Source organism: Anas platyrhynchos, chromosome 3 (genome assembly GCF_047663525.1).
Source record: "Anas platyrhynchos isolate ZD024472 breed Pekin duck chromosome 3, IASCAAS_PekinDuck_T2T, whole genome shotgun sequence".
Classification (NCBI taxonomy): domain Eukaryota; kingdom Metazoa; phylum Chordata; class Aves; order Anseriformes; family Anatidae; genus Anas; species Anas platyrhynchos.
The window spans coordinates 69,880,959-69,908,316 of NC_092589.1; the positions used below are offsets into that span (position 1 = coordinate 69,880,959).

At 40.6% G+C, this 27,358-nt stretch overlaps 2 protein-coding genes across 5 annotated transcripts in view; one reads left to right on the plus strand and one right to left on the minus strand.

Moving 5' to 3' along the window:
- Nucleotides 1-21,411, plus strand: part of TRAPPC3L (trafficking protein particle complex subunit 3L) — a 29,180-nt gene extending 7,769 nt beyond the window's left edge. For 2 of the 3 annotated variants that reach the window (XM_013104789.5, XM_005025238.6), the window contains 4 exons: nt 3,349-3,446; nt 6,389-6,488; nt 19,594-19,779; nt 20,531-21,411. In XM_013104789.5, the coding sequence (XP_012960243.1) occupies nt 3,445-3,446; nt 6,389-6,488; nt 19,594-19,779; nt 20,531-20,650 (408 nt within the window). In that variant the 5' untranslated portion in view covers nt 3,349-3,444 and the 3' untranslated portion in view covers nt 20,651-21,411. Of the gene's footprint in view, nt 1-2,128; nt 2,194-3,348; nt 3,447-6,388; nt 6,489-19,593; nt 19,780-20,530 lie in introns of those variants that run through there. The other variant, XM_072036091.1, reaches the window with a different exon arrangement.
- CALHM5 (calcium homeostasis modulator family member 5) lies at nt 12,916-18,450 on the minus strand. Of its 2 annotated transcripts, XM_021276143.4 has the most exons (3): nt 18,335-18,450; nt 17,467-18,021; nt 12,916-15,376 (listed from the first exon to the last, which is right to left on the minus strand). In XM_021276143.4, the coding sequence occupies exons 2-3, from the start codon at nt 18,004-18,006 to the stop codon at nt 14,987-14,989; spliced, it is 930 nt and encodes a 309-aa protein (XP_021131818.1). In that variant the 5' UTR covers nt 18,007-18,021; nt 18,335-18,450; the 3' UTR covers nt 12,916-14,986. The 2 variants fall into 2 exon arrangements, with proteins under 2 accessions (XP_021131818.1, XP_071892191.1); XM_072036090.1 differs by lacking the exon at nt 18,335-18,450 and having other exon boundaries at nt 17,467-18,297.
- Nucleotides 21,412-27,358: the final 5,947 nt, after the last annotated feature.

A 27,358-nucleotide genomic window follows, 5' to 3' on the forward strand; every position in this document is an offset into this window, starting at 1 on the left:
TAACAAAGTCAGTTTTAATATCAATAAATAAATGATCAGTTCAAAAGTCAGCAGGATTAGTGAAAATTTCTTTTTAATTAAATGTAGCTCCAGGACTATATATACTCTCCTAACAAAGGTCCCAGTACCCTCCACAGTTCTGGTTCCCCACTGAGATGTCTTCAATCACCAAGACCATTCTGCAGTCACATACTCCTATTCACATCACTTTTCTCATACAGCATTCATATGATGGTTATCTCATTTCTCTTCCCCACTATACCTTCAGTTCTCTTCTGCATCCCCATCTTAGTGACAACTGTACCATCACCTATCCTGTAATCTCCAGAGACACCAATTTCCTTAGTATGTAATGATTCTTCATGTGTATACCTCCATGAAGTGTGGTTGAGATTATATGGTGAAGTCAGTAGCTTTTAAGAAAAACCTGATAGAATGACAGTGGGATCATGTAAACCTCACGTCCTTAGGTGATCTGACTCTAAGCACAGATTCTTGATGTTTCAGGTCAGGAAGCAGCATGAGGGTGAACAAAGATGGACAGAGGTTGCTGTTAGATGGGGCAGTGAGAGTGGCAGTTGACAGAAGCAGAGGTAGTTGCCAGGGCTTGCACTAGGGACTGTGAAGTGCTAGTGATGGAATCAGGAGAAGGGTGGTGCTGCTTGTACCCCACTGGGGGTGGTGAGTCCTGGGACCTCCTGCCAGTCATCTTTCTGTTCTTGCCCCCATGAAACCATCGTATTTGCCAAGGGTGAGCTGGTACTGTGAGTTCTCCAGATCAGGATTTCTACACCTTAGATTGCATTCACAATGTGTCCCCACATTGGGAATGACTGATCTAAATGTCTTATGGATTTATTATAACATATTGCATAAAGTGAGGTACATTTGCTTTTGCTACAGAAATCACTTAGAAATACTATGTGCTAAAGGAGAGTGTGTAGTGGAAAAAATATACTTATGGAGAACTTCAGTGTTCACGCATTACACTACTAAGTTTCTACAGAATTTATTTTTCATTGAAGATTTCTAAATGTCTAGGAATATTTTACCATAAATACAAAAGAGCAATACAGAAGTAAGGCCACAGTAGTTAAAAAAAAAAAAAAAAAGCAATAGTACTGTGTTAGAATAGAAAATGTTTGCATCTAAAAGTATAATTATGACACACCCGTATACATATAACAAACTGAAGAGAGGTTAAGTTGCTAGTAAGGAAAGGAGAACATAAGTAATTGTAGAAAAGGGATACCAAAAACAAAGTGAATGTCTAACTAGGCACTTAACTGCATTTTTCCCTTTATCTTTAGTTCTGAAACTCTAAACAGGCTTAGGAAAGACATGGACACAAAGTTTCTAAGACTGGAGTCTGCTCAGAAACAGAGACCTAAGTGCTTAGAGAGCTGTAGGGTCAAAGAAAGAGTGAGTTTTGATATGAGCTGGGGGCAATGGAGAAGTTCCAGAAGGCTCTAATACAAGGTACCTATTTCTGAAAATGGAAAATTTGGTGGGTGACAAAGGTCTCCACTGAAAAAGAAATATAAGAATATAATGTAATTAACGTTAACTTATCTTAATTTATGGGAAAAAAATACTGTGTCAAATAAATATCTTCTTTCTCCAACACATTGAAAGAGTGGTCAATAATGCACTTTTATTATTATATTTTGCTTAGGTTTCTCTAAGGCATTTGTCTTGTTACAACACAGACTTTTTGTTGAGAGTAGAACAATACAGAACCTGTACAACATCCACTTACTGCATTAAGAACTTGTTAATGAGAAATTGGCAAATTGTCCAATGCTATTGTAAACAGGAGTTATCACCATGGTGAGTTTAGGATAACATTCCATGCTACTTAACATTTTAAACAGTGACATTAAAATGGAAAAAATTAGTAAACTCCAAGCTGTTGATGCAATGGGGACAGGAAAAGGTCTCTCCACCAAGCCATTCTTCCTGTTCTATGTTTTCATTGGCATTTACTATTATTTTTCCACAGACTATAAACAAAAAGCACCTCCAGCCTGCCCACATGCCACAAGCCTGTAGCACTTCCTTGAATTTATTCCTGTCCAAGAATTTTATGAGTGCCAATATAATCTCTTAGGCCTAAAGGCCAGCTGCTACTCCTGCTAAATACAATCAGTTCTGCAGTGCCATGGGGGTGATCTGGCAGGATCCTGCCCTAGGGTAAGGAGGGAAAGAAGTTTCCCAATATAAGGACATAAAACTGGTAGAGAGTGTCCAAAGGAGGGCTACAAATATGGCAAAAGGTAGAGAGGGCAAGGCATGTGAGGAGCCGCTGGGTTCCTTTGGTTTGCTCAGCCCAGAGCAGAGCAGGCTGAGGGGAGGCCTCATGGCGGCCTGCAGCTCCCTCAGGAGGGGAGCAGAGGGGCAGGTGCTGAGCTCTGCTCTCTGGGGACAGCGACAGGACCCGAGGGAACAGCATGGAGCTGGGACAGGGGAGGGTCAGGCTGGGGGTTAGGGAAAGGGTCTGCACCCAGAGGGTGCTCAGGCACTGGGACTGGCTCCCCAGGGCAGTAGCCATGGCCCCTGGCCTGCCAGAGTTCAAGAAGTATCTGGATAATGCTCTCAGACATGTGGTCTGATTTTTAGGTGGTCCTGAGTGGATCCAGGAGTTGGACTTCATGATGCTCTTGTGTCACTTCCAATTTAGGGTACTTTATAATTCAATGATTACTTGTAATGACTGGTAAAGAAGGAGAAATGTCAATGTGACAATGTGACTGATTCTTTTTTGCTTTGCTCATTGTTATTCTTTACACTTGTGCTGAATTATAGATCGTAGATTGTTTTCATTATTCTGAGCTAATATTCTTTAATTTTTTTTTTTTTATTTTTTTTTTTTTTTGCGGGGGGGGACAACTGATGATCTGAATCAAATCAATCATACCTTTGTGAAAGAATTGGTATTTCACTGTATATACTGTTCCTATTATAGAGGGGCTAATAGTTAATTGCATCATTTATTCTTCCTGCAGTTAAATGCCTATCATTAATTTTGGGTGGCATATTACAGCATTTATCAATTCAGCATTCATATGTGCAGTTGCAGGGCACAGGAATGTATCTGATGAAAGTAGCTGTATCCCAACAAATGGCATTTCTGACTACCAAAAATCCCTGTGCAGAAACTAAAGTGATGATTAAGTCAGGCTCTGTCACACTTAATCGTGGATTTCAGTGATTACATGTCAATGGAGAGAAGCTTCTATATTAATGTAAATGGTATTTTTTTTTACTTTTAATACAGTAGCAACTCAACACCATGAAAACATTTAATTATAATTTATTTCATTTTTTATTTCCATCTTTTTCTGGCAGAGCAGAGAACTTTTTGTGCTCACGTATGGGGCTTTGGTAGCCCAGCTGTGTAAGGATTATGAAAAAGATGAAGATGTCAACACCTGTTTAGATAGAATGTAAGTACTACATTAAATATCCAGCTTCATCGATAATGTTATTTGTCTACCTGTATATTACCTTTTGTATTTGTCCCTTAAATTTATGACTTCCAGCACTGTCAAGGATTACAGAGGTAAGGGGGTAAGGCTTGATATTCTGTAAGCAGAAATAACATTAATTTGTGAATTATGATGAGCAATTAACCTTTGAATTCTCAGAAGAAAGGTGTCAGGATTGTTTTGATTGTTTACCCTTATTCCTTGTTAATACTTTGTTGAGCTAGTTAATAAGATAGACTTATAAATTTCATCTCCTATTTTCACGTACTCATTTTCAACTTCCTTGTATACTCTCCTCTTCTGTCTTTCATATCTATGTTATTTCAATCTTCTCAAGCTTTTTACTTCTCACAGGTGTTTCCCAGGTATAACATGCCTACTGTCCTACTGTGTGCCTACTGTCCATGTGGCCTTCCCAGGGCTTCCCCTCATCTAGCAGGACTATGGTTTGTGACTTGGATGCTAAGAAGTAATCACACTACCAGGGTCCTTCTGTAGTCAACAATCTTCCTTAAGGGTGCAGTTCAGGTGTTTCACTTGGGCACTTTCAATTGGCCTCTGTCCATGGATCTGTTTTCCTCAGCTAAGGGCCAGCGGGCCTCTCATCTTTAAAAAGACCATACAGCAGTGAGTGACATAGCACAAATGGTCAATGAGAAACTTTTTGTTTTGTTTTGTTTTATACAGATAACCACTTCGGAAAATGAAGATCCCATGTAGGAACATGCCATCTTTACTGAGATTCCTAGGCACTATCACAGGCGAAATAGTATCACAGAAAATTAGTAAGAAAGAAATTTTGAACTGGTTAACAAGAAGGTATAATAAGATGCTACTCAGAAGAGGAGAGCTCAGACATGCCAAGGATTTACAACAATCATACTAGACAGAATACCTAAACACTTTACTCTTAATCTGAAAACTTGCAAATGAGTTATAGTCCAATAGTTATTGATGGAAGCAAGTAAAAATCATTGATTTGAAAGATAAAGTAATTTATTCACAACTAAAAAAGGACAATATCCCTCCAATTTTTATTTGATATTAATACCTCATTCAGCTCTGATGAAAATAGTGAAAAAAAAAAAAAGAACAATAAAAATAGACTTGTATCTGATGCTATGGTATCAGCTAGGAAAGGGTAGTTTTGGAATATCACAGAATCACAGAATCACAGAATTTCTAGGTTGGAAGAGACCTCAAGATCATCGAGTCCAACCTCTAACCTAACACTAACAGTCCCCACTAAACCATATCCCTAAGCTCTACATCTATATGTGGAGACATATTTTGCTCTTTGTGGTTTTGTTCTTATAGCTGTTTCTATAAGACCTTTTTGTTTTTCTCAATAAGAAAAAGACTCGATAAAATATTGATAGTTTTCATTGAAACAATATGATCAGCTTTACTTCTGTGATGATAAAAGGAGCCCATCTTGAGGAAGAAACAGATTAGCAGATATTCTATTCTGATCTCTCTAGATATGTATATACATACATAATCTGTTGTGAGATGGGTGTTTTTCACCATATAGTTGCCAAGTATCAGCTTGCCAATTTATTATTGTTTTGACTTTGCAAATCTAAGGCATAAAAATTGAAAAGGATCTTGTGCATCACTAATGCGTACCTTGCTAACTGCTGATGACATTTACCAACATTATTGATATTGATACTTAGGCAATAAATAAATATTTCATCATTTTCTGATGCATGAGATTCTACAGCTTCAAACCTCATGCTGCCAAGAACACTTTCTGTCTTGTCATCACATTGAACATCAGATCACTTTTTGGCTTCTTGTCAAAGACGTGGTAAAAAATCACTAAGAAACTCCATTGACTGCAGCCTTCCTTGCAGAGGGTTTAAGGCCTCTGCCAAACATGCAGAAACTAAGAATATCCATGCATATGGACATGAAAAATTCCCTTAAAACATTTCAGAGTTGGTTCACATTCTTTCATAATGTTTCTGTCCATCTCATAAACTTTCCTTTTTATTTCAAATTTTCCTTTTTATTTAAAAAAAAATAAAAAAATGATTGGAGCAATACAGGCATAGTTATTGTGCATACTGTGTTGTTACTGACCCTTTTATTTACATGAGAGCTAGAAATAAGTACTTGTTTGATGAAACTTTTCATTAACTTTCATTCTTTTTTACTTCATTTCTCTGAATTTGTAGTATTTTAAATACAAATAAAGGTGGTGGTACATTGACAACTTCCGGATTTGTTCTGCAGCTGTTAGATGGAGGGAGATAACATATTAGAGAAAAGGTAAAGAGGAAATTGTGGAGGAAAAGCAAAGAAGGAGGTGAAAGGATAAGAGGATAAAGTGAAGGAGATAAGGCGTGTATCCCTTTCTTGTGAATTTGCCTGATTCCAGAACCCTGCAGTGAGGGTGCCCAGAAGTCCATGCCAACCCAGAGATGAGTGCTGTGATTTCCTTGGTGTGAGATGAATTCTGGAGATCACATAGGAAAGGAGAAAATCCTGTCCTGTGTAGTCCTATCCTATTTTCAGTGACAAAACAGTATTAATCAGCCTTCATTTGTGTATTATTTATATGGCTTTATATATTACAGTCATATCTCATATTTGTTTATATATGTAAATATAAGTATATGCATGTGTATATATTCATAATTCTTATGATGTTTGCTGGGAATATCATGCTTAAAGGAATATGGTTCTTTATATGACTACATGAACTACATCCTACTGTGCTTCAAAACGTGGTAGAAATAAGAATCTAGACCACAAAAATCTGATGTCCTCAAAACCATTCCTTCAGAAACATGCACGTGGTTTGCTGAGAAAGTACAAGAGAAAGATTTGGGAGATAGTAGGTGTGAAAAAATTACTTTTTTGAATGTTAATGTTCTTTGTTTTCCCCCTAGGGGATATGCCATTGGCATAAGGCTGATCGACGATTTTTTAGCTCGTTCATCTGTGAAACGGTGTCGCAGTTATTCTGAAACCGCAGACATGATTGCACAGGTAAATAAGATTTACATTCTGTAGAACTTTGTCACCTTCAATGGTCTTAGCTTTTCCCTCCTCCTCCATCAATTTGTTCCAGAACAGTTATCTGCATTTCTTGCTATATCATGGTTGTCTTAACAACAACAACAAAAAAGCTGTTCTCCACAACCAAACCCATGCTTCCTTTGTGTGAAATATAGCCTTTTCCTTATTTACATTCTCACATCAATCAGTAGCTCGTACAGGTTCTCCTTGAGAGGAAATACCAGTTCCTAAAACATCAAAACATAGCATAAAAATGTGATGCTTAATGAGATGAGAATCTTACAGTTGGTTTTGATAAACCCACAATGGCAAGTTTAAAATAAAGAATCATCAGAAACACAGAACTGCTTCACATGGGTAATAGTTTTGTATCTGAGTTGAGGACACACACAACAAAGTGAGAGCTGTGAAAGGGTGCTGACCCTTGATCTAAACTTAAAGTCATTTAACTTCAAATTAAAGTCATAACTTCAAATTATTCGTTAAATAACTTCAAATTATTACCCCCCCCCTTTTTTTTTATTATTTTCTAGGAACGTAAATGGCTTAAGTATCTCATGCAGATTCTTAAAATTTGGTATTATTCCTGCCATCTGAACTCTCTTCAGCATTTCCTTATTATCTCAGAAATTTTTTAACCTTGGAATGGTAATACTAGGAAGAAACTGCAGGATTTTCTGCAAAAGCAAGACTCAGCAACGGAAGAGAAGTAACTTAAGAAAGGAAAATGAGAAACATTTCTCTCACTCTCCACCAATCTAACAATAAACCAAAAGAAAAAATAATAATTGTGGGTACTTCCTCCCTTTTTGATGGAAAAATTCCTTTTGAGTAGTCTTTTGCAATACTGCCAGCAAATAAATATCTAGTAGAAAATTTAGTAGCAATAATGAAGTTCTAAAGACATAGCTTTGACCCCAGGGGCAACTCTATGGAAAACTTGAAGAGAAATCCATAGGACGTCTAGCCCTTCTAGACAGCAGAGACACTGTAAAGGAGGTGGTAGTTCATGGATATGAAGTTGGCTCAGACTGATACTCGCTCAGATCATTGTGAATGATTCATTTTGTCCTTAATGATTTTCATCTATGAAATGTTGTCAGTGAAGATATGCCTGAGCTTTCCCAATGGTAAAAATTAACCGCACGTTATAACAAAGAACTCTTTTCTAGGTGGTCATTTGCTCTAAGTGCAGAGATTAAGGAATCAGTTAATACACCAGAGGTTTGTTTAGAGGGGATTGTTTTGGAAGACAAAAGTATGTCTGGCATACTTTTTGAGAATTACTTAAGAATTACCAGCAGCATCAGCTAAATATGATGTTGACTACAGAGCTGGGAAACACCAGGCTGTTTGTACAGTCTATACAGTATAAACACCAGCCTGTCAATACTAAGGCAGCAGTGTATGCTAGTAGCACAGGCGTATCTTATGTCTAAGTGATTCTGGCTGGTACCAGGTAATGTGTGATCCTGCTTACATTTGTCACACACCATGTCAGAAATACTTAAGTTAAATCTGACTGAAGTGGTGGGACAAAGTTAAATCTGACTGAAGTGGTGGGACAGAAGTAGTATTATCATTCCAAAATACTTGTCTATGATGGCCGTCATAGAAATAAAGGGCCTCTCTGCATTTCCTGTTGCAAGTATAACTATAAAGTAATTCACTGCACATGCACACACGTAAAAGACACACACACTATAATCTGCCAAAGTTTCAAGCAGAAACAAGTTACATTACAAAAAGCTAGTCATATTCAGCTAGCTCATAAAAGAGTAGAAACTACATTTTGTGCTGAAGCAAAGTGTGCTTTGGAGTCTCAAATCAGAATAATGTATAACGAAACCTGTCCTCAGCAGGAGCTGGTGCAGGGTAGAGGATCCACTGGTGGTACTGAGGTCAGCTGAATGGAAAACATAAGGGAAGCAGCTTTTCAATCACTGTGTTAAAACATGCTGTCTCATTAGAAGAATGATGCCAGGCTGCAAAAACACCTTACTGTTCTATTTCATGTTCTTCTTCAGATGGTGTAAGTTCTTTGTTTACTCTGCATTTTCATATATATGCCAGATTTCTGGTTTGCTGAGTCTTGAATTTCCTCGTAGTTTCCTTATACACAGTTTTTGTAGTATAGCTGAACCATCATTGTCCAGTACAGGAAATCCAACAACAAAATACAGTGAGAAGTTAACCATCCAAATAAGAAAAAAGATACCATTTCACTTTTGCTACAGGTTGGACATCAAAATACACTTACTGAGAGAAATCATATTACTCAGAAAGATTGGAAAAGACTTTAAAGCAGAAAGTCTCTTGAAAATTCTGTTTTCAGCAAACCAAAAGAGGAGTTCTGTGGAAGTATATTCTTTCTGAGACAAAATATGATATGGAAAATGTTTTCATGTGCCTTTGCCAAGCATTTGTGAAGCAGTCTTCAAGAGCATTTGTCTGATGCATATGCCTATGAAATATATGCAAAATGACCCAGGGAGTAACTGCAAATACACTGTTGAAGTTGCTGGTTCAAAATTACACAACTTTTTACATGACCTCTTTAACTTCAGTAGCAGTGTTCTCAACAAGGAGAAAAAAAAAAAAAAGTTTAAATACTTCATTGCACTAACTCTTAAACAGAAATCTGTTTGAAAATGACTGTGTAGAGTAAGACCAGTTAAAAGGTTAAAATAATTAAGACAGTTAAGCAGCTAAATATTTAAAGCCAACCATCTTGTACGCATAGCTGTTATCCTGCAGTCCTTTGGAAAAAGACGAAGTGCAAAGATGAAGTCTGCAAGGTCATGCTGTGGGTGTTTGCTGGAGAATATTTCGGTGTAAATGGAAAGAGATGAAGCAAAGGAAAAAGCAGGAGTATAAAGCCAGCTTGCTATACTGAGAAATAAATAGTGGATGAAAGCTGTACCTAAGGCAGTCATTTCTGTGATCCAGTGACTCAGACTGCAGAGCCTGGGGTTTACTGCTAGTTTACATGGGACTGAAGGAGGGCCAACATAGTTTGGTGATGAGCCAGAGCCCTTCTACACTGAGTTCCCATGGTGTCCCCTGACTCTGCGTGTTCATGGTGTGACTTTGCATGGTTACAGTAGGGACAGAATGAAAAAAGACAAAACAGGCCATGTAAAACAGGCTTTCTGCTAACTGGCAAAGTGGTATAAGAGAATGGAAACCATCTGAGAACAAAGCTCTGCTGAAGAAATATCATCCAACACTGGATTCAGAGTTTGGGTCAGAGTATAACTGAGAACTACTTTTCTTACAATCAGAAAATCATATGAAACAAGGCTGATAATTTTACACTATAGACCTGAAAAAATCAAAGTTTTACTTCAGTCTCTCCTCAAAAGATTCCAAGCATCACTGATCTGATTAAAAAAAAAAAAAAAGATGCAAAAAATAAACCAAAGAACTCAACATTTATATCTAATCTTAGATCTTCTAGGATCCTAGACCTAGAAGCTTTCATAGCACAATGCCATCATGCCCCAGGAGGCGTTTGTGTGTGATACGGATGGCAGCAGCAGGACAATACCCATGAAAGTCTGACAGAAGCTGACAGAGTTCACGAAGCTGGTAAATGTTGTTTTACAGATCTCACCAGTGAGCAGGAAATGCAGATTGCTGTGCTAAGTGGCAAGCAGTAAACTGAAACATGAAATGCTGCACTGTAAAGAGTAAAGGAAAGTTTGTGAGTACATGGGATAAAGAATGCATGACAAGGCCTTTGAAGTATTTTATTCTTCCCAAACACTGACTGTGGAAAAGTACTAAGAATTAAAAATATGCCAGCAAAAAAGTTATTTTGGCTGCCCTTCCCCTTCTAAGTAGATGAAGTAATCTCCTTGATTAATCTTCTTGTTATATCATCTGATTTTATAGTTTTATTTTTTTTAACAGTGTCAGTTACTTTGCACCATTACTTGTATATACAACATTCTGTAGAGTTGTATATACTACTGGGAACTCTTCACTACAGGGACTGATAAATTAGTGGATTCCCAACTGTTTCAGTAGTTGTAGAATGCATCTGATCACTGTCAAAATGTCACCAAATTTTAGTCTTGCTGCTGGAGAAACAAAGGCTGCTGGATGAGAATCTGAAAAAGGGTAATCACACGTTTTTATTTGTTCAGTGCAGAGATTTCTTGTTTGACATTAAGCAACACATAATCTCATAAAACAGCAAGTCACATTTTCAAAAGAAAGACAGCTGTGCTTTTTTGCTTTTTATGGGTTCATTTTAATGGGTGGCTATGTATGTGTCTAAACAGATATTCTTTTTTTATTCCATTTCATAAAAGTAGCAATGAGGCAAATTTATGGATGCAAGTTTCAAAATGGTTCATTCGTTTTAATTCCCTCTTTTTTGGAGTCCTGAAGAAAGATCGAAAGGTTTTTGTTTTACCCTCAGAGAAGTTGTACATGGTAGTTTTAAAGGAATTTCTCTCCAGTCATAAGCTGGTTTCCAAAAAACAATTTCATTTCTTATCTATTCAATGAATAATTTATGTATGTACTTAAATTACTTACGAGAGTGAGACCTTTTAACAATTTGCACTTTATAGCTTTTCAATGTTGCCTTAATTTGATGCTCTATTGCACTGCAAGCTGGCTACTGGTTTTGCATAGTTTCCTTGCAAGTTCTCTTTTATACCGGAAGTTTTAACAATAGGATTTTGAAAGATTCGTCATAACATAATGCAAAACACAGATGAAATTAAATCAAAAGCACATGAGGGCCTAGCACATTTAACCAGTTACTGTCTTGTAAGAAAGACCTGGAGTTTGACAGAGGGGCAGATGTGTACAAGGAGTGTTAAAAGTACTTAGTTGAGAAAACTGGTTTCTCGCTGAGGGGAAGAAATAAGTAAACTGAGGTAAAGAACATGGAGTAGAATTGAACAGACATTACCTGTTTGTTTGTTCATTCTATTTGATTGGCATCAGAGTTAATGCAAAATCTGTTTCCTAAGAGAAAATGTTGATTCCTTTTTTTTCTTTTGATCACTTTGTTTTGGATCGTGTTGAAAATGAGCTGCTGTGGTAGCTACTGAACTTTAATTCATGGACAATGCTGATACAAAACAGCTTTTATAATAGCTGCTTGAGGGACAGAGTTAAATTTGCCAAAATCAGATTCTAGCTGAAAAAAATAGGGTCAAGCTGGGTTTTATTTCTGTCTGTTTTGATAGAAGTATTCCAGGAACCGCATGGCAATTGCATTAAATCACAGACGTTTTGGAAAGACAACACAGTTAGAATAACACAGCCCTGGGAACAAGCATCAGCAAGGGCTGAGGCGCCTATCAGGCACATACTGCAGCACTCAGCAGCTGCTCTTCAAGGTAAAGACCAGGCTGTGAGGCACAAGGAAAAGGGGGTACAGGAGAAAGAGCTCCCTGTAGCTGGCGGGGCAGAAATGCCAGCTCTGTTTCATGCCGTGGGGCTGGTGAGTACAGCCTGTCCCTCAGCTGCCCAGTCTGGAGGACTGGTAGGCACAAGCAGCACCTCCTGGTGCTCTCACCAGTCATCTGGTAAGGGGGAGAGGACAGTAGATCCCAGTTTTGTCATTCCATGAGAAATAAGAAGGCCATGCTGGGAAGCACTCACACTTCATATGTTTCTGACTACTCAGATGCAGAGCTTTGAGCACTCCCCGGAAGAAGAAAAGGTTGCCAAAGCAAGGTGAGAGGTGGCACCTCTCAGTCCTCCTACCTTTTGTTTTTCTGCCACATACACTTTTACCTTTGTTTCCCAGTTGTTATAGGACAGTGAAGTCCTCATCCTTACATCAGCCCATTTGTTCCCCATACCTATTGATGATCTCCTTAACCTACTTAGTGTCCTCCCTTTTGCATCCCAAGTTGCTTTGGTTTTCTGTGGTACCAGTGAGGAGGGAGGTGTAGAGATAAGGCAAAGGAAGTAAAGTAGTAGCCCTGGATTTATTTTCAGTAGGTGTGGGGTAGAAACCTGCATGGGCTGGAAGGTGTTTAGTCTTTCCTTATAAACTGCATGTGATAAACATTCTCACCTTCTGCATCAATGCTTAATAAAATGTATCTGAATGGCTGAGCCTCTCGGGTCAGCCTGAAGCCTCTGTGTTTTGCTAATTCGTCGCAGAACACAACTATTGCTCTTGGAGCTTGGGCAGAACCCAGAGCTTCCTCCTTCATTGACTGGCTACTTACTGTTGCCATTCTCCGTACAAACGTGTGCTGGAAACCAGACAAAAGCACTCCTGTTCCTGCCTGGGAGTCGTGTAGTTGTAGAGATGCTCGTGTAAATGGATGAAGCAGTGTGGAGATGGCAGTACCATATACCCAGCACTGCAAGTAGTAGCTCCTTCTGGGAAGCCACCAAAAAACACTTTTAGTAGGGATTTAATTTAGGAATTGTACTTTATTATTTTAATAAATATTCTGGCAAGTAGAAAACTGATTATATGAATGTCAGAAGAAAATAGGTAAAGACAGCAAATCAAAGGGAATGTGAAATTGTTACACAGACAAAGATTAGGTTGTAATCATTTTTCTGGTTGGGATCAGAAGATCCATGATATGGGCTTTTATGAAGAACATCCTTCCAGTCTGTTGTAATCACACAGCCCATTGTGTTCAGAGCTTCCCGCATACTCTGGCCATTTGCTACCATGAACTTAGCAAAGTGAAATGCTGCAGTTCTGTGACCACCTGCAGGTCTGACTTACTGGTGTCAGACATGCCTGCTGTTGGAACTTTTATGCTGGCAATGTTGCCTCTCTGCTTTCAGCTGCAACAGGTACATTTAGGCATACAACACGGTCCAAGTCTGCTGCAAAGTGGGGCAGCCGGGATAAAAAGCAATATAACATTTGCTCAAAGACCACAAAATCTTCTAAACACACAGAAAAAAAATAAATAACTCTAAGCAGATAGTTGACATAGCTCTTGGATTTTGTATTTTTAAAATGTAATGGTCTGTAAATGCAGATAGTTGTGATGTTGTTAGTTAGTCTTTTTTTTTTCTTTCTTTCTTTCTTTTTCTTTCTTTTTTTTTTCTTTTTGAAAAGAGCCAGGCAAAGTATACTGGTTTGTTGATAAGAGTCTGATTCAACCTGTGCAAAAATATGATTCTTTGCAGGCTCAGGGAGATTGGCAGAAAAATGCTGCATAAAAGCCTACCCAGTCACCCCGGGGAAAGAAACTTGGCAGAACCTTTGTGCCTCTTTTACACAGTGTTTGCAGAGGCTCAGGCAACCTGTGCGAGAGCCACGTGGTGAACTCCACGTGCGTGAGCTGAAGCAGAGGGCTCAGAGGTGAGAGGCCTTTAGGTAGGGGCTGTGCTGCCACCCCACCTGCCTGGCCTGCTAGCCCCTCTTCTCCAGACACATTCTACATTCCCTAAGACACTAAAAAAAAGCAAAATCAGCCCTCTGCAAAAATATTTTCTTGTCTTAAAATGTGAAATTTTCTTTTAGGGCCTCTGTTGTATGCTGGCTGCAGACCTGGTAAAAGCAATGCCAGGCAGCTCTGCGGGCTGCAGCCAGCATCTGAAATATGCTCCAGGGAGGAGCTTCGTACCAGTACAATGGGAAGCCTCCCAGGTTCTCCGTGGGAGAAGATAATGGCAAGTAGTCTCTAGAGACAAAATATGCATTTTAATGTGCATTTTACTTATTGTAACAAAGCTTAGGCAGCTACTCTAGTTCTGTTTGAAAATACTATTATTATTATTATTATTATTTTTAACAAAGACATACATGTAGAAAAATGAAACCATTTGGGAATCTCAAGTTATTGGTAGCCAACACTTTGACTGCAAGATTTGTCCAAGAAATTACCTGACACTTCATTGTCAAGTGAGGTTTTTCCTCCATGTCTCAGAAAGGCATCTGAGGGACAAGAAGGCCAGGGCTGAACAATGAGGCCATCCATGGCATTTTAGGTGCAACAGGAGATCAAAGACATTGGAATGCATTCAGTGACCGAGTACCTTGGTACCACATAAAAAAAAATAAAAAAATTAAAAAAAAAATCACTGTGCCTGGAAGTGCATGGAAGCAATACCTTTACTTTCTGTGGACTGTCAGAAAGCCCCACATCTATTATTTTATGCATACATTTTGAATAGCATTACCTTATGACAGTCTTTTGATTTACATAGTACAGGTGTGCTATAAGGCCTTTTACATGGGATAGTGTTAAAACCCTCCCATAAGTCGTTATTCAATCCTTTTTACTCTTGGCTTTTGACCTGGAGCCAGTAACATTAGCAGAGCATGAGCCTGAAGTGCCAGTGAGGACTACAGTCTTTTCACTGTTGTGCAGAAGTAATTTAAAAAGACAAAAATATAAAACTGGGAGGGAATGTGATCAAGAAGAAAGAGACCATTATGAAAAAAATATAGATGAAATCAGCTGGAAGTATGCTATATTAGCAAGATATAAAAAGATTGTAAATATATATGTGATCTATGGTATTTCCCTTCTGTCTACAAAGTCTAGTGTTGTCTCTCTTTCCTCATTGATTTCTTTCTGGCCTTCTTCAACTAGCCTGTGAATTGTGCTGTAATGCTGTTGGCTACTGCTGAAAGAATAGAGCTGGGAGGCATCTTCCCATGCCTGAAAAGCTGGCAGGGGAATAACCTCCGGTTTCTTGTTCTCAAAAAAGCACTTCAGGTTTCGCTCGCTCAGCTTCGTGGCATACAGCTGGAAAGTCTGCTCCAGTTGCTCCTTCTCCTTCTCGGCATACACCTTCCAGAACATCAGCTGGAGGTGGCTGACTTTTGACTGGCAGCTGGCACAGCAAGTGGTTAGCAGGGAGAGAAGGGCCATAGTCACTATCACACACCAGCCTAAAATCTGGGGGGAAAAAAAAAAAAAGGAACAGGTGTTAGGTTAAAGTGGCCCAAGTAGAAATGCTATTTAAATCAAGTGTCCAACAGTGACTGCTGTTTGTACAAAGGGCCTGCTGCTCCTCTGGGGGACCTACCCCAGACATCACTTTCCAGTTTTCATTTGGTGCCTGCCATTAGTCTTAATGAGCCTGACACATCTGGACCAAAGGGAGGGAGATGAAGTCAGGGTCAAATAATGTTATGACTGTATAGTGTAACTGTAAAAAGATTGGACCTGAGAGCAGAAGTAGTGTCTTGATAATTTAAAGATGATTTGATGAGAATTTATTGAAAAAATCTAGTGGTCCAGCATGTAGTATATTGAAATTGCTGAATTCTGTCACATAGAGGGAAAAGTGCACAAGTCAAATAAGATGTCATGATCACTAGTTGGTATAAGGGTTTCTATCTCCTGAAAGCATTCATAGAACGCAGCAAGAATTAGATTTAAGACACAATTATGAATTGTGAGCAACTATCAACCTTGATCAACCTGTGAGCAAGGGCTGAGAGTAGAAAAATGTGCTAGCAATTGTTTTTGTAGGATGTTCTCCTTTAAGGGGATCAGGGGTATGAATGCAAATTATTCATGCTGAGTACTGCTGATCTAGCCAACAGCTTTACTCACCTACTCCACTGCAATGTGGACATAAAAAAATGAAATGAAATACAATGATTTTTATTTATTTATTTATTTATTTTTCAAATGGGGGAAAAAAATCCAGTGTGGAAAGGATCTTTTAGGTTTCAGAAACCCATATGAATTAGAACTGATTTGGTAGGGATGATATGGGGAGCCTGCCTCATGTAAACACTTGCAGTGATGTTGGAAAAATAATGGCCAGTAAAAGTCTGTGTTTAGCTGATGGAACTATAGAAAGTTTTCTCAGGGAAATATGTGAAACCAGGAAGCCTAACAAACAATTGTTTTTAGGAACTGCTATGGAAGAACAGTTTCATGTTCTTTCATTTTCTGGTCACTTTGTACTAACTGATGATATCTGTGGGTATTTGAGATATTGCTCTTTTTAGCAGCTTTTCACTCTTTTACAGCTTAGAGAATGAATTCCCATGCTATTCCCACTCTGAGCCTTTGGTCTATTTCTTTCTTCATTATTTCCTTCTTCACTATTTCCTATACATAAAACCTTAAGTCTTAGAACTATTTGTTGCTTCTTTCTAAATCTCTCAATTAAATTGCCTTGCCTGCACTGCAGTCTTTGTCTGCATTCCAGTCCTATTCGCCTGAGGACTTGAAAATAAAACCAGGTCTTGGGTAGGAAACAGTTCCAGATGGACACAATTGTCTGGCAAAAACTTGCTGGCTCCACAGAATGTTTCTTCTTCCTGCGCTTTGCTGACAATCATCTTTCCATCATTTTCTGTAGCACTTTTTCTTTTTTCTTTTTTTCCTATGTTTTGAATTTTTTTTGCTTAAAATTTATTTACATTGCAAGACAACGAACAGAACTGTAACACAAATATAGTAAAATGTTATCATTTTATCTTAGCCTTGCATATTCTGGTTTTATTTTAGTGTTTCTTCCTTCCTTCCTCCAAGAAGAACAAAAACATGCTCTCCTCTGGCATCATATACTTTAGAAATGCAAATAGAAACAAGTTAAATAAATAATGCATCACAAATCTGATTTCCCAGTATTTTCTCACTGCTACTTATGCAACATTTTTTTACAGTGTCAATAGTAGAAAAAAAAAGACAAAGAAAGAAACTGTGGTATGGATTTTTAGTTGAACAGACCCCTCTGGGTGACATCTGTTAATCTGGCTTCCTAAACAACTGAATAATGTTTTTCTCTTCAGAGCTCTCTTCTTTCAGAAAAATAGCTTTAAGTTACCTGGCCTTACTGATCCTGACTTCAGTGGGACTCCCCAGGAAAGAAGTCATGGCTCAAGCTGAACAAAGAGATTGATTATTGTATTTGGCAGGACTGCATCATGCCAAAACTTGGTTTATGTGGAACCAACAGTTTTATTTTTGCACCTTCCACAGCAAGTAGTACAAACTCTACGATCCTCTTTATTTGTTTCTCTTACCTGTGACTGTGCCTGAAGAGTTAGCTTGAGTTCCTCGCTCTCTGAAAAGGGCATGGTGCTTTTGCCACAGGCCACCTTGTGCAGCTCCTCAAAACACTTCACAGATTTGTTGCGGCAAATGGCATCTAAGTAGGCAGGATTTCTCAAGCCACTCATGGCACATTCATAAAAAGTCCCATTGAGCAAAGCCACAGAAAGCCACATCACTGGTGCTACCAGAGCATTTAAAGTGATCTGTCCAAAGATGTAGAAGAAATGGCAGATATTCCCTTTGGGGAATATTTTTCTGGGGTTCACCCAGCAGCCTGTGAAGAGCTTCCAGGTCTTGCTGTTCAAGAAATATCCAATGACTAGCAAAACAAAAGCTGGGGAGAAGAGAAATACTAAACCATACCTGAAGTTTTCATTGCTGCAGGGACATCTGAAAGCAACAAGAGAAAATACACGTTCACTTCCCAGAGTCAGCAGAGCCATAAAACTGTAACCAATAGCAGTTCTCCGGTTTATAAAGAATTTCAGGATTGTTTGGAAACCATCCATGTCCGATGATACTCTCTGAAGAGGCAAAAATCAAAACACTTGTATCTTCAGCTGTAGGAGTCTGTAGCCGTGTATTAGGGGAGGGCTTTTCAAGGGAAGCACAGCCTGCTGCCAGCCTGGCTGCTTCAGCGCTGTCTATCTAGATCCTGTAATGATGTCACTGTCTGTACAAATGCACACACATGGGGACCCCTCCGCGAGCAGGGCGGAGGAAAAGCACACAATGCCCTGTTATCAAATACATTTGCAGTCTCGGCAGTCTTATTCTTTTTTTTTTTTTTTTTTTTTTTGGCTGTAAATAGAAAGCAGAGTAAATGCACACACTCACCAGTTGCAGGAGTTCCTGAGCTGTGATTATCAAAGTTGCCAGCAATGTAGGGAAGGACCTAATATGGAGCTAATGGTCCCAGGGGAGCGTGACGCCACTGAAAGCACAAGTTATAACAATAAGACTGTTTTGTATGGTGCTGTAAGCAGAGGAACATCAAGAACAGAATAAGCAGCCTTACACTGTACTTCCCTGGAGTAACACATAGCTCCAGATTTCTTTCTCTGGCTCCAGCTGAGTGCAGAAGAGACAAATCTAGTTTAGTCTCAAGCCGTTCTGCCCCTTAGCCCTATTTACCTTGAGCAAAGCTAATCTGCAGGATGGTGCATCCTATAATTTATTCTCTAGATTCAAATGGCAGAGTTTCATATAATCATAGGATGGCTTGGGTTGGAAGGGACCTTAAAGATAATCCAGTTCCAACCCCCCTGCCATAGGCAGGGACACCTCCCACCAGACCAGGTTGGCCAGGGCCTCATCCATCCTGGCGTTGAACACCTCCAGGGATGGGGCATCCACAGCTTCTCTGGACAACCTGTGCCAGGGCCTCACCACCCTCTGAGTGAACAATTTCCTCCTAATGTCTAATCTCAGTCTCCCCTCTTTTAGTTTAAAACCACCCCACCTTGTACTATCATTGTCTGCCTGAACAAAAAGTTGTTCTCCATCTTTTTAATGTCACCTTTAAGTAATTGAAAAGCTGCAATGACTTGAACCTGGAGCCTTCTCTTCTCCAGGCTGAATATCCCTAACTCTCTCAGCCTGTCTTTGTAGGAGAGGTGCTCCAGCCCTCTGATCAACTTCACAGCCCTCCTCTGGACCTGCTCTAACAGCCTCACATCCCACATTGTGCTGGGGGCCCCAGACCTGGATGCAGCACTCCAAGTGGGGCTTCACAAGGGCAGAGTAGCGGAGGACAATCCCTTCCTTCGACCTGCTGGCCACTCCTGTGTTGATGCAGCCTGGGATGCAGTTGGCCTTCTGGACTACAAGCACACGCTGCTGATTCATGTCAAGCTTTTCATGCACCAGAAGCCCCAAGTCCTTCTCTGCAGGGCTGCTCTCCATGAGTTCTTTTCCCAGTCTGCACTCATGTCTGGATTGCCCCGACCCAGGTGCAGCACCTTGCAGCTGGACTTTTAGAACCTCATTAGGTTCACATGGGCCCACTTTTCAAGCTTGTCCAGGTCCCTTAGGACGGCACCCCTTCCTCCTCGTGTGTTGACTACAGCACTCAACTTGGTTTCCTCCTTTTGCAGGTTGCTTTCAAGATGTACCTTGGGGTCACCCCCAGTGTGAGCTGCAGTAGTGCTGCAGGTAATGAATTCTCCTTAATCCTGGACAAAAACCCATTGGTGGACTTTGTGGAGGAGCTGCCAGCAGAACGAGCATCACTTTGCTATTGCAACCTTCTCTGTGGGGTGATTCGAGGTGCCTTGGAAATGGTAAGGAAGTGCACATCTGTTTTCTCTGCTCTTTGCTAATGAGCAGAGACACAGGAAAGCAACACCACTTGCTCAGATAACTGAAGTAAGCTTAGTAGTGTTCAGCCCCCCTCTCTGATTAAATGTCTATATTGGCATAGGAAGGGCCAGGCTGATCCTGGATGCCAAGAAGCACACAGCTTGGCTCACTGAGCTCAGTCTCAGCTGCGCTCCTTTGGTGGCTGATGGAGCTGGGGAGTCAGCTAACACAAAGCAGCCAGAGCCAAGGGGTCATGCTGCACTTCTCATTTGATCCTTGATCCTGTATCATTTTCCTGCATAGATGTTACAGTAATAGCCATCCCTGTTTCTTTCCAAATGTATGAAGACAAATAAAGCATATTCGGATCACAACAACACAACTGCAGATCAGGCGAAAGAAAGAATCATGTAATGTTAAAACTCAAACATCAGAAGCGTATCAGATGGCATTCCAAATTTAATTTCTCAGAAATTTAAGTTCTCAGAACAAAGCAAAACACTGGAATCATGGTTAACACATTATTCAAATTCCAATGTACATAACCTTCCTTTTTATTAACTTAGTTTGGAAAGATATTCTTAAAATTCTAGAAATCTGTTTCTTATGAAGCCTGTGAAAGAGGGTCCCCTTGTGGTGAGGGATAAGAAGATTGTTACACTGGAGGGGAAAAAAAAAAAAAAAAAAAAGGAGTATTTCTTTGCTTAGCTAATCAAACCTGCTTCTTTCCAGGTTCACTTAGCAGCAGAAGTGACCTTCCTGCAGGACAGGCTGAAGGGCGATGCCGTGACAGAAATAGGAATTACATTTTTAAGGAAGGCTGAAGACAGAAAGCACAGAAGAAATAAATGAAAGAAATAAATGAAAGAAATATCGGGGGAAACTTTTGCTAAGTGATGTTGTGCACCTTTTGCTTCTGAAGATAACGTAGAGGGTAAAAATGTTTCCTTGAGTCAGCTGCACCACTCAGATGTTGGAAGGGTGAAGAGAGCTGGGAAGCAAACAAAAGGGCAGAGCAGGGGGAAAGCTATCTTACTTATCATGACACAGGTATCGATACTAAAGATCAAAGTGGCCTTGCCCTTTCTTCTCACATAACCATGCTCTTGAGCTCACTGGAAGTTTTACCTCAGTATTTAGTGCATGCCTGATACAAAATATTCAATCAGACAGCCTGCTATTTTCAGCTAAACATGACTATCTATTTCCATCTTGTTTGTTGGTGATTAAAAGCATGGCTGGTAAGAGATGCTTTATTTCCCTGTCTGATTTGGGTTCAGAATAATAAATCCTTTTGCTGTGACTACCAGATGTGGTTTCTCACTGTGAAGTGTATGCTTAGGTATGTGATGATTTGCCACTCAAAGTTCTTTACACGAGGAATCCTTCCGCCTCTGATACCCAACAGACATGCAATTTGTCTGGTGTGGGATATAGTGTGTCAGGGCTGTTTCCTCTGGGCTGGGGTGCCTTGTGTGTGCATCAGGCAATCATGGCAGTGCTGGTGTTGCTCCAAACTTTAGCTTTTGTGCCATTCCCACACCGGCCAGCTCTACAGGAGCACTGATCCTCTGACCACACTGAAAAAAAAGCATAGCATATTTGATATATAACCACCGTGGATCTGTACTTCAGTTAAGGAAACTTCAATAAAAGGTCAGTGATTGCCATACAACCAACTTGCTGGTCAGTGTGTGTGTTCTTACATGACTTTTGTCAACATCTTCCTCTTGGCAATGGAGTTCTGTTATCACAACATGACAGAATTAGAGAAACACCATCCTCACAGGCACTTGGGTTACAGAAAAGGATTAATGCTGTCTGGTGTAATGAAAGAAACCTGGGTATAGGTGGGAGAAAAGCCCCCCCAAAAAATTCTCATGCAGTGCCCTACCCACAGAGCCAGCTCACTATAGAGCTTTAAGAGAACAATTTTATGCAGAGTAAAAATTAAGCTTTTCATTACTCACCCTTGGGCTCAGCCCAGCGTGTGGTAATTGCTACAAATAACAAGTTACAGCATGTAACAACATGTTATAATGCACAACAAGTTCTCTAATTGCTTTTTGTAAAAATTGATCTTAAAGTTAGCGTGGAGTTTGCCTGATTTCACTGCCTGTGCAGGAGCCCTCAGCAGGTTTTTTCAGGTTGTGCCCAAGCTCTTTGTGATGGACACTTGGCAACTCTGCCCACAGAGGTGCTTTCCAAGACAATGGCCATTTTTCCTCTCTCTAGCAACATCCTGCCAACGGAATATTCTCTGTTTGTCATTATCTGCAGAGTGAATAGCCTCTGCCATCCTTCTTTTGTGGAATACTATTCTCTTAAACCTCTGTTGCATTAGATTTTCACACTGGTGCATACCCCTTCCTTCCATGCCAAACATTAGTGGTGACATTTGGTGTAGGACTCCAAAGCTGCTGCTTTCTATATTTCAGAATAAACAGCCCAATTAAACCTTTTTTGTTATTTAGACTTGATAAGGTTTGGAAGATAAATTTCCACAATGCAAATGAACATATAGCAGAAATGCCTGAGCCAGTCAAGCCAGCCCAGATCTGAGATTGAGACTGGAGATAACATGATACTGCCAGAATAAACTGGATGCAGTTCATACTCATTTCACCTCATTCTGGTGAAATCAGGCATCTGGTCCTGCAGCATTTCCTCCTCTTGGCTCCCAGCTGCCTTCCCTTGTGCTGGGTAGGCATGCTTGATGTACACACATTGTTCTGCTTTCTTTTGCATTTTCATCCCACACTGGATCACCTTGTCTATTGTATTCCACAGAATCACAGAATCACAGAATTGTAGGGGTTGGAAAGGACCTCAAGAGATCATCAGGTCCAACTCCCCTGCCAATGCACATTCCTTCCCTACAGCAGGTTGCCCAGGTAGGCATACAGATGGGCCTTGAATATCTCCAGAGAAGGAGACTCCACAACCTCCCTGGGCAGCCTGTTCCAGTGCTCCGTCACCCTCACCATGAAGAAGTTATTTTGTATGTTGGTGCGGACCTTTCTGTGATCCATTCTGTGGACATTGCCCCTTGTCCTGTCCGCACAGACCACTGAGAAGAGGTTTGCCAAATCCCTCTGTTTCCCACACTTCAGGTAAACGTTGTAAACATTGATAAGTTCCCCTCTCAGTCTTCCCTTCTCAAGGCTGAACAGGCCCAGGTCTCTCAGCCTTTCCTCATAGGGAAGATGTTCCAGGCCCCGTGTCATCTAAGGAGCATAAGAAGGAGCAAGCAAATTCTAAGCAGTATGTCAACAGAAAGTGGTGGTGAAACAACACCCATCCATTACAGCCCACATTTCAGAGAGAGCATTCACCTCTGTGTAGAGAGTGACCACAAAGCCCCTCCACTTTTTTCCAAACATCATCTTCCTGTACATGAGCTCTGAGATGTCAGTGGTAATTTTTCCATCAATGTCAGGCAAGCACAAGCTCACCATTTCAGCTTTTGGACATCTCTCCAGACACATGAAGAAGGTCTAAAGTTCCCTGCTGAAGGGGAAGAAAGTGATCAGCAATGTGACACACTTCTGTCCATGGCAGAGCAGAGTGGTATCATGCTACAGTTGTTTATGAAAATAGGAGGAAGTTAAAGAGGAAACATTCTTACAAAAATGGTTACAAACAATAGGAAAAACAGTGACACAAATTACATTACCATTAGTTGCTGACCTTAGCTGACCTGTAGATGTACAGATTTTACTTGTCTTATTTAGGAAGATATTTTCAGAAGGTTATTTCTCAGTGTTTCTTGCTAGTGTATACATTTCTTTTGGAGCTGGCTGATGGAGCCCCCAGAAGTGCACTAAGGTTTCCATTTGAAACTTCTTTTCATTTCCTTCATAAGTACACAGAGAAGATATGAGTATTAAATAAATATGAGGAAAAATCAAAAATTCAAACATGACTGTATACGAAAACATTACATAAATATCTGCTCATATCCTTACACACGGGTAGAATTTTTCTCCTTCCCCTAGAAGTAATTTTATGTTTAACACATAGACTGCGCTGGAAGACTTGAAGACATGAAGAAGATATTCTGAATCCTTTGCTCTTTCATTTTAATGAGAAGTACTGGCTCTACGTCTTCCCTGGAAAGTCAAAGCAGCTTTGGTAATGGGATCCTGGCAGTTGTGGTCGTGAGTAGGAAGTGGCAAAATCCCACTCAGATACAGCTGACAGGAGTAACACAAACTCTGTTGGTGTTTTCACTGCAGGTTCTCATCAGAAAATGAAATAAATATGGTTTTATTTTTAAACCAGATGCTTTATATACATATATATATATATATATATATATATATATATATATATATACATGCATATATATGTGTGTGTGTGTTTTATTTTAAACCAGATACTTTTGGTCTATCCTGAGTTATTTTATGTGTCTTTATGGTAAAGCCTGGCCCCACTGAGTCAAGGAACATTTTGGTGCTGATTTCAGTGGAGCCAGGACATTGTTTCCTTCCAATTTATGACATTCCAGAGCAGATTTATTGTTTTCTAGATGTCAGCGAACAAATGAACTCTGTAATAGGAGAGGTAAAGTGGGACATTTTAAACTGAACTGTGCTTCCTGGAGGCACAAATAACAATCTGGACACCTGTTACACTCTTAACATCAGGTTCCTTGGAAGAAAAAGAGCCACTGATTAAAGTGCAGTGAACACAGGATTAGATCCTCTTTTCCTTTTACATGTCATATATTCAACTTAGAGTAAGAATGAAGCCACCAAATCTAGTTTTGTTCATCTAATTTAAATGGCCACTTTCCTGCTTCCTCATTTGAAAATGGCTGTAACAAGCAACATTATGGGATTTCTCTCTATCTTGCTGAATAGTTTCCAAGTTAGAGTCTTCTGTCTACAAAGAGAAGGTTTCTGGGAGGAGTGAAAGGACAGTCTGGACCAAACAGCCCGACTCATCTTTGAAAGTACTTTCAGAGAAAAAAAAATAACTTTATCAATCTTCACTCCAAACTTGTGTATTTGCTTCTTATCATTAGGAGTTCTTTGATAAGAACATCCATGTGTCGTGGTTTAACCCAGCCGGCAGCTAACACCACGCAGCCGTTCGCTCACCCTCCCCCCTCCCTCTCTGGGACGAGAGTGGAAAGTGAAGCCCGTGAGTTGAGATAACGACAGTTTAATAAGACAGGAAAATAATAATAACAATAATAATAATAATGATACAATGGTGATAATACGAAAGTAATAGTATGTACAAACAAGTGATGCACAATGCAATTGCTCACCACCCGCTGACCGATGCCCAGCCTAACCCCGAGCAGTCCGTCCCCCTCTCCCCAGCTAGCCACCCCTATATATTGTTTAGCATGACGTCAGATGGTATGGAATACCCCTTTGGCTAGTTTGGGTCACCTGTCCTGGGTCTGTCCCCTCCCAGCTCTTACTGCACCCCCAGCCTGCCCGTTGGCAGGACAGAGCAAAAGGCTGAGATGTCCTTGGCTTAGTATAAGCACTGCTCTGCAACAATTAAAGCATTGGGGTGTTATCAGCACTCTTCTCATCCTAAGCCAAAACACAGCATTCCACCAGCTACTAGGAAGAAAATTAATTCTGTTCTAACCGAAACCAGGACATCTATCCACCCCTTATTCCATACCACTTATGTCATGCTCGGGTTACACTCTTTTCCATACATTCTAATTAGTCACCTATAGTAATCATGGTAGTGATAACATACAGTATAATATACTAATTAACATGGTACAATTCAGTTCATCGGCTATTCTCACCCAGTATTAAATCTCCTTGAGGTACACACCGGACCTCTCCGTTCTTTTGCATCACCCACCAAGTGTATCCAGGTTCCTGAGCGAAAACAATTCCACGAATAGGTTTGCCTTTTCCTGAGGCAGGAGTAGCCCAGACTGTTTTACCTAGCATATTTTTTACATGCACTACAGGAACTTTATCCCCATCTACAGTACGTAACAGGTTTGATTGGGCAGGTCCAGCTCGGTTGGTAGATCCCCTAGTATTGACTAACCAGGTGGCCTTTGCCAAATCCGTATCCCAGTTTTTGAACGTCCCAGCACCCATTGCTTTGAAGGTAGTCTTTAACAGGCCATTGTATCGTTCAACTTTCCCGGAGGCTGGTGCATGATAGGGGATGTGATACACCCATTCAATACCATGTTCTTTGGCCCAAGTGTCTATAAGGTTGTTTCGGAAGTGAGTCCCATTGTCTGACTCTATTCTTTCTGGGGTGCCATGTCGCCATAGGACTTGCTTTTCAAGGCCCAGGATGGTGTTCCGGGCGGTGGCATGAGGCACAGGATATGTTTCCAGCCATCCGGTGGTTGCTTCCACCATTGTAAGTACGTGGCGCTTGCCATTGCGAGTTTGAGGGAGTGTGATGTAATCAATCTGCCAGGCCTCTACGTATTTATATTTCAGCCATCGTCCTCCATACCAAAGAGGCTTTGACCGTTTGGCTTGCTTGATTGCAGCACATGTTTCACAGTCATGAATAACCTGTGCTATAGCGTCCATGGTCAGGTCCACCCCTCGATCACGAGCCCATCTGTATGTTGCATCTCTACCTTGATGGCCTGAGGTGTCATGAGCCCATCGGGCTATAAATAATTCACCTTTATGCTGCCAATCCAGGTCCACCTGAGCTACTTCAATCTTAGCAGCCTGACCCACCTGCTGGTTGTTTTGATGTTCTTCAGTAGCCCGATTCTTGGGCACATGAGCATCTACGTGGCGTACTTTCACAGCCAGGTTCTCTACCCGAGCAGCAATATCTTGCCACAATGCAGCAGCCCAGATGGGTTTGCCCCTATGCTGCCAGTTGTTTTGCTTCCATTGCTGTAACCATCCCCACAGGGCATTTGCTACCATCCATGAATCGGTGTAGAGATAGAGAACTGGCCATTTTTCTCGTTCAGCAATGTCTAAAGCCAGCTGAATGGCTTTCACTTCTGCAAACTGACTCGATTCACCTTCTCCCTCAGCAGCTTCTGCAACTCGTCGCGTAGGACTCCATACAGCAGCCTTCCATCTCCGATGCTTCCCCACAATACGACAGGACCCATCAGTGAACAGGGCATATTTCTTTTCATTCTCTGGCAACTGGTTGTACAGTGGGGCTTCTTCAGCACGACCCACCTCCTCCTCTGATGATATCCCAAAGTATTTGCCTTCTGGCCAGTCCATGATCACTTCCAAGATTCCTGGGCGACTGGGGTTTCCTATTCGAGCCCGCTGAGTAATCAGTGCAACCCACTTGCTCCATGTAGCATCAGTTGCATGATGCGTAGAGGGGACCCTTCCCTTGAACATCCAGCCTAGTACCGGCAATCGGGGTGCTAGGAGGAGTTGCGCTTCAGTACCGACCACCTCCGAAGCAGATCGAACTCCTTCATATGCTACCAATATCTCCTTTTCAGTTGGAGTATAGTGGGCCTCAGATCCTCTGTATCCCCGACTCCAAAACCCCAGGGGCCGACCTCAAGTTTCCCCAGGTTCTTTCTGCCAGAGGTTCCAGGTGGGGCCATTCTCCCTG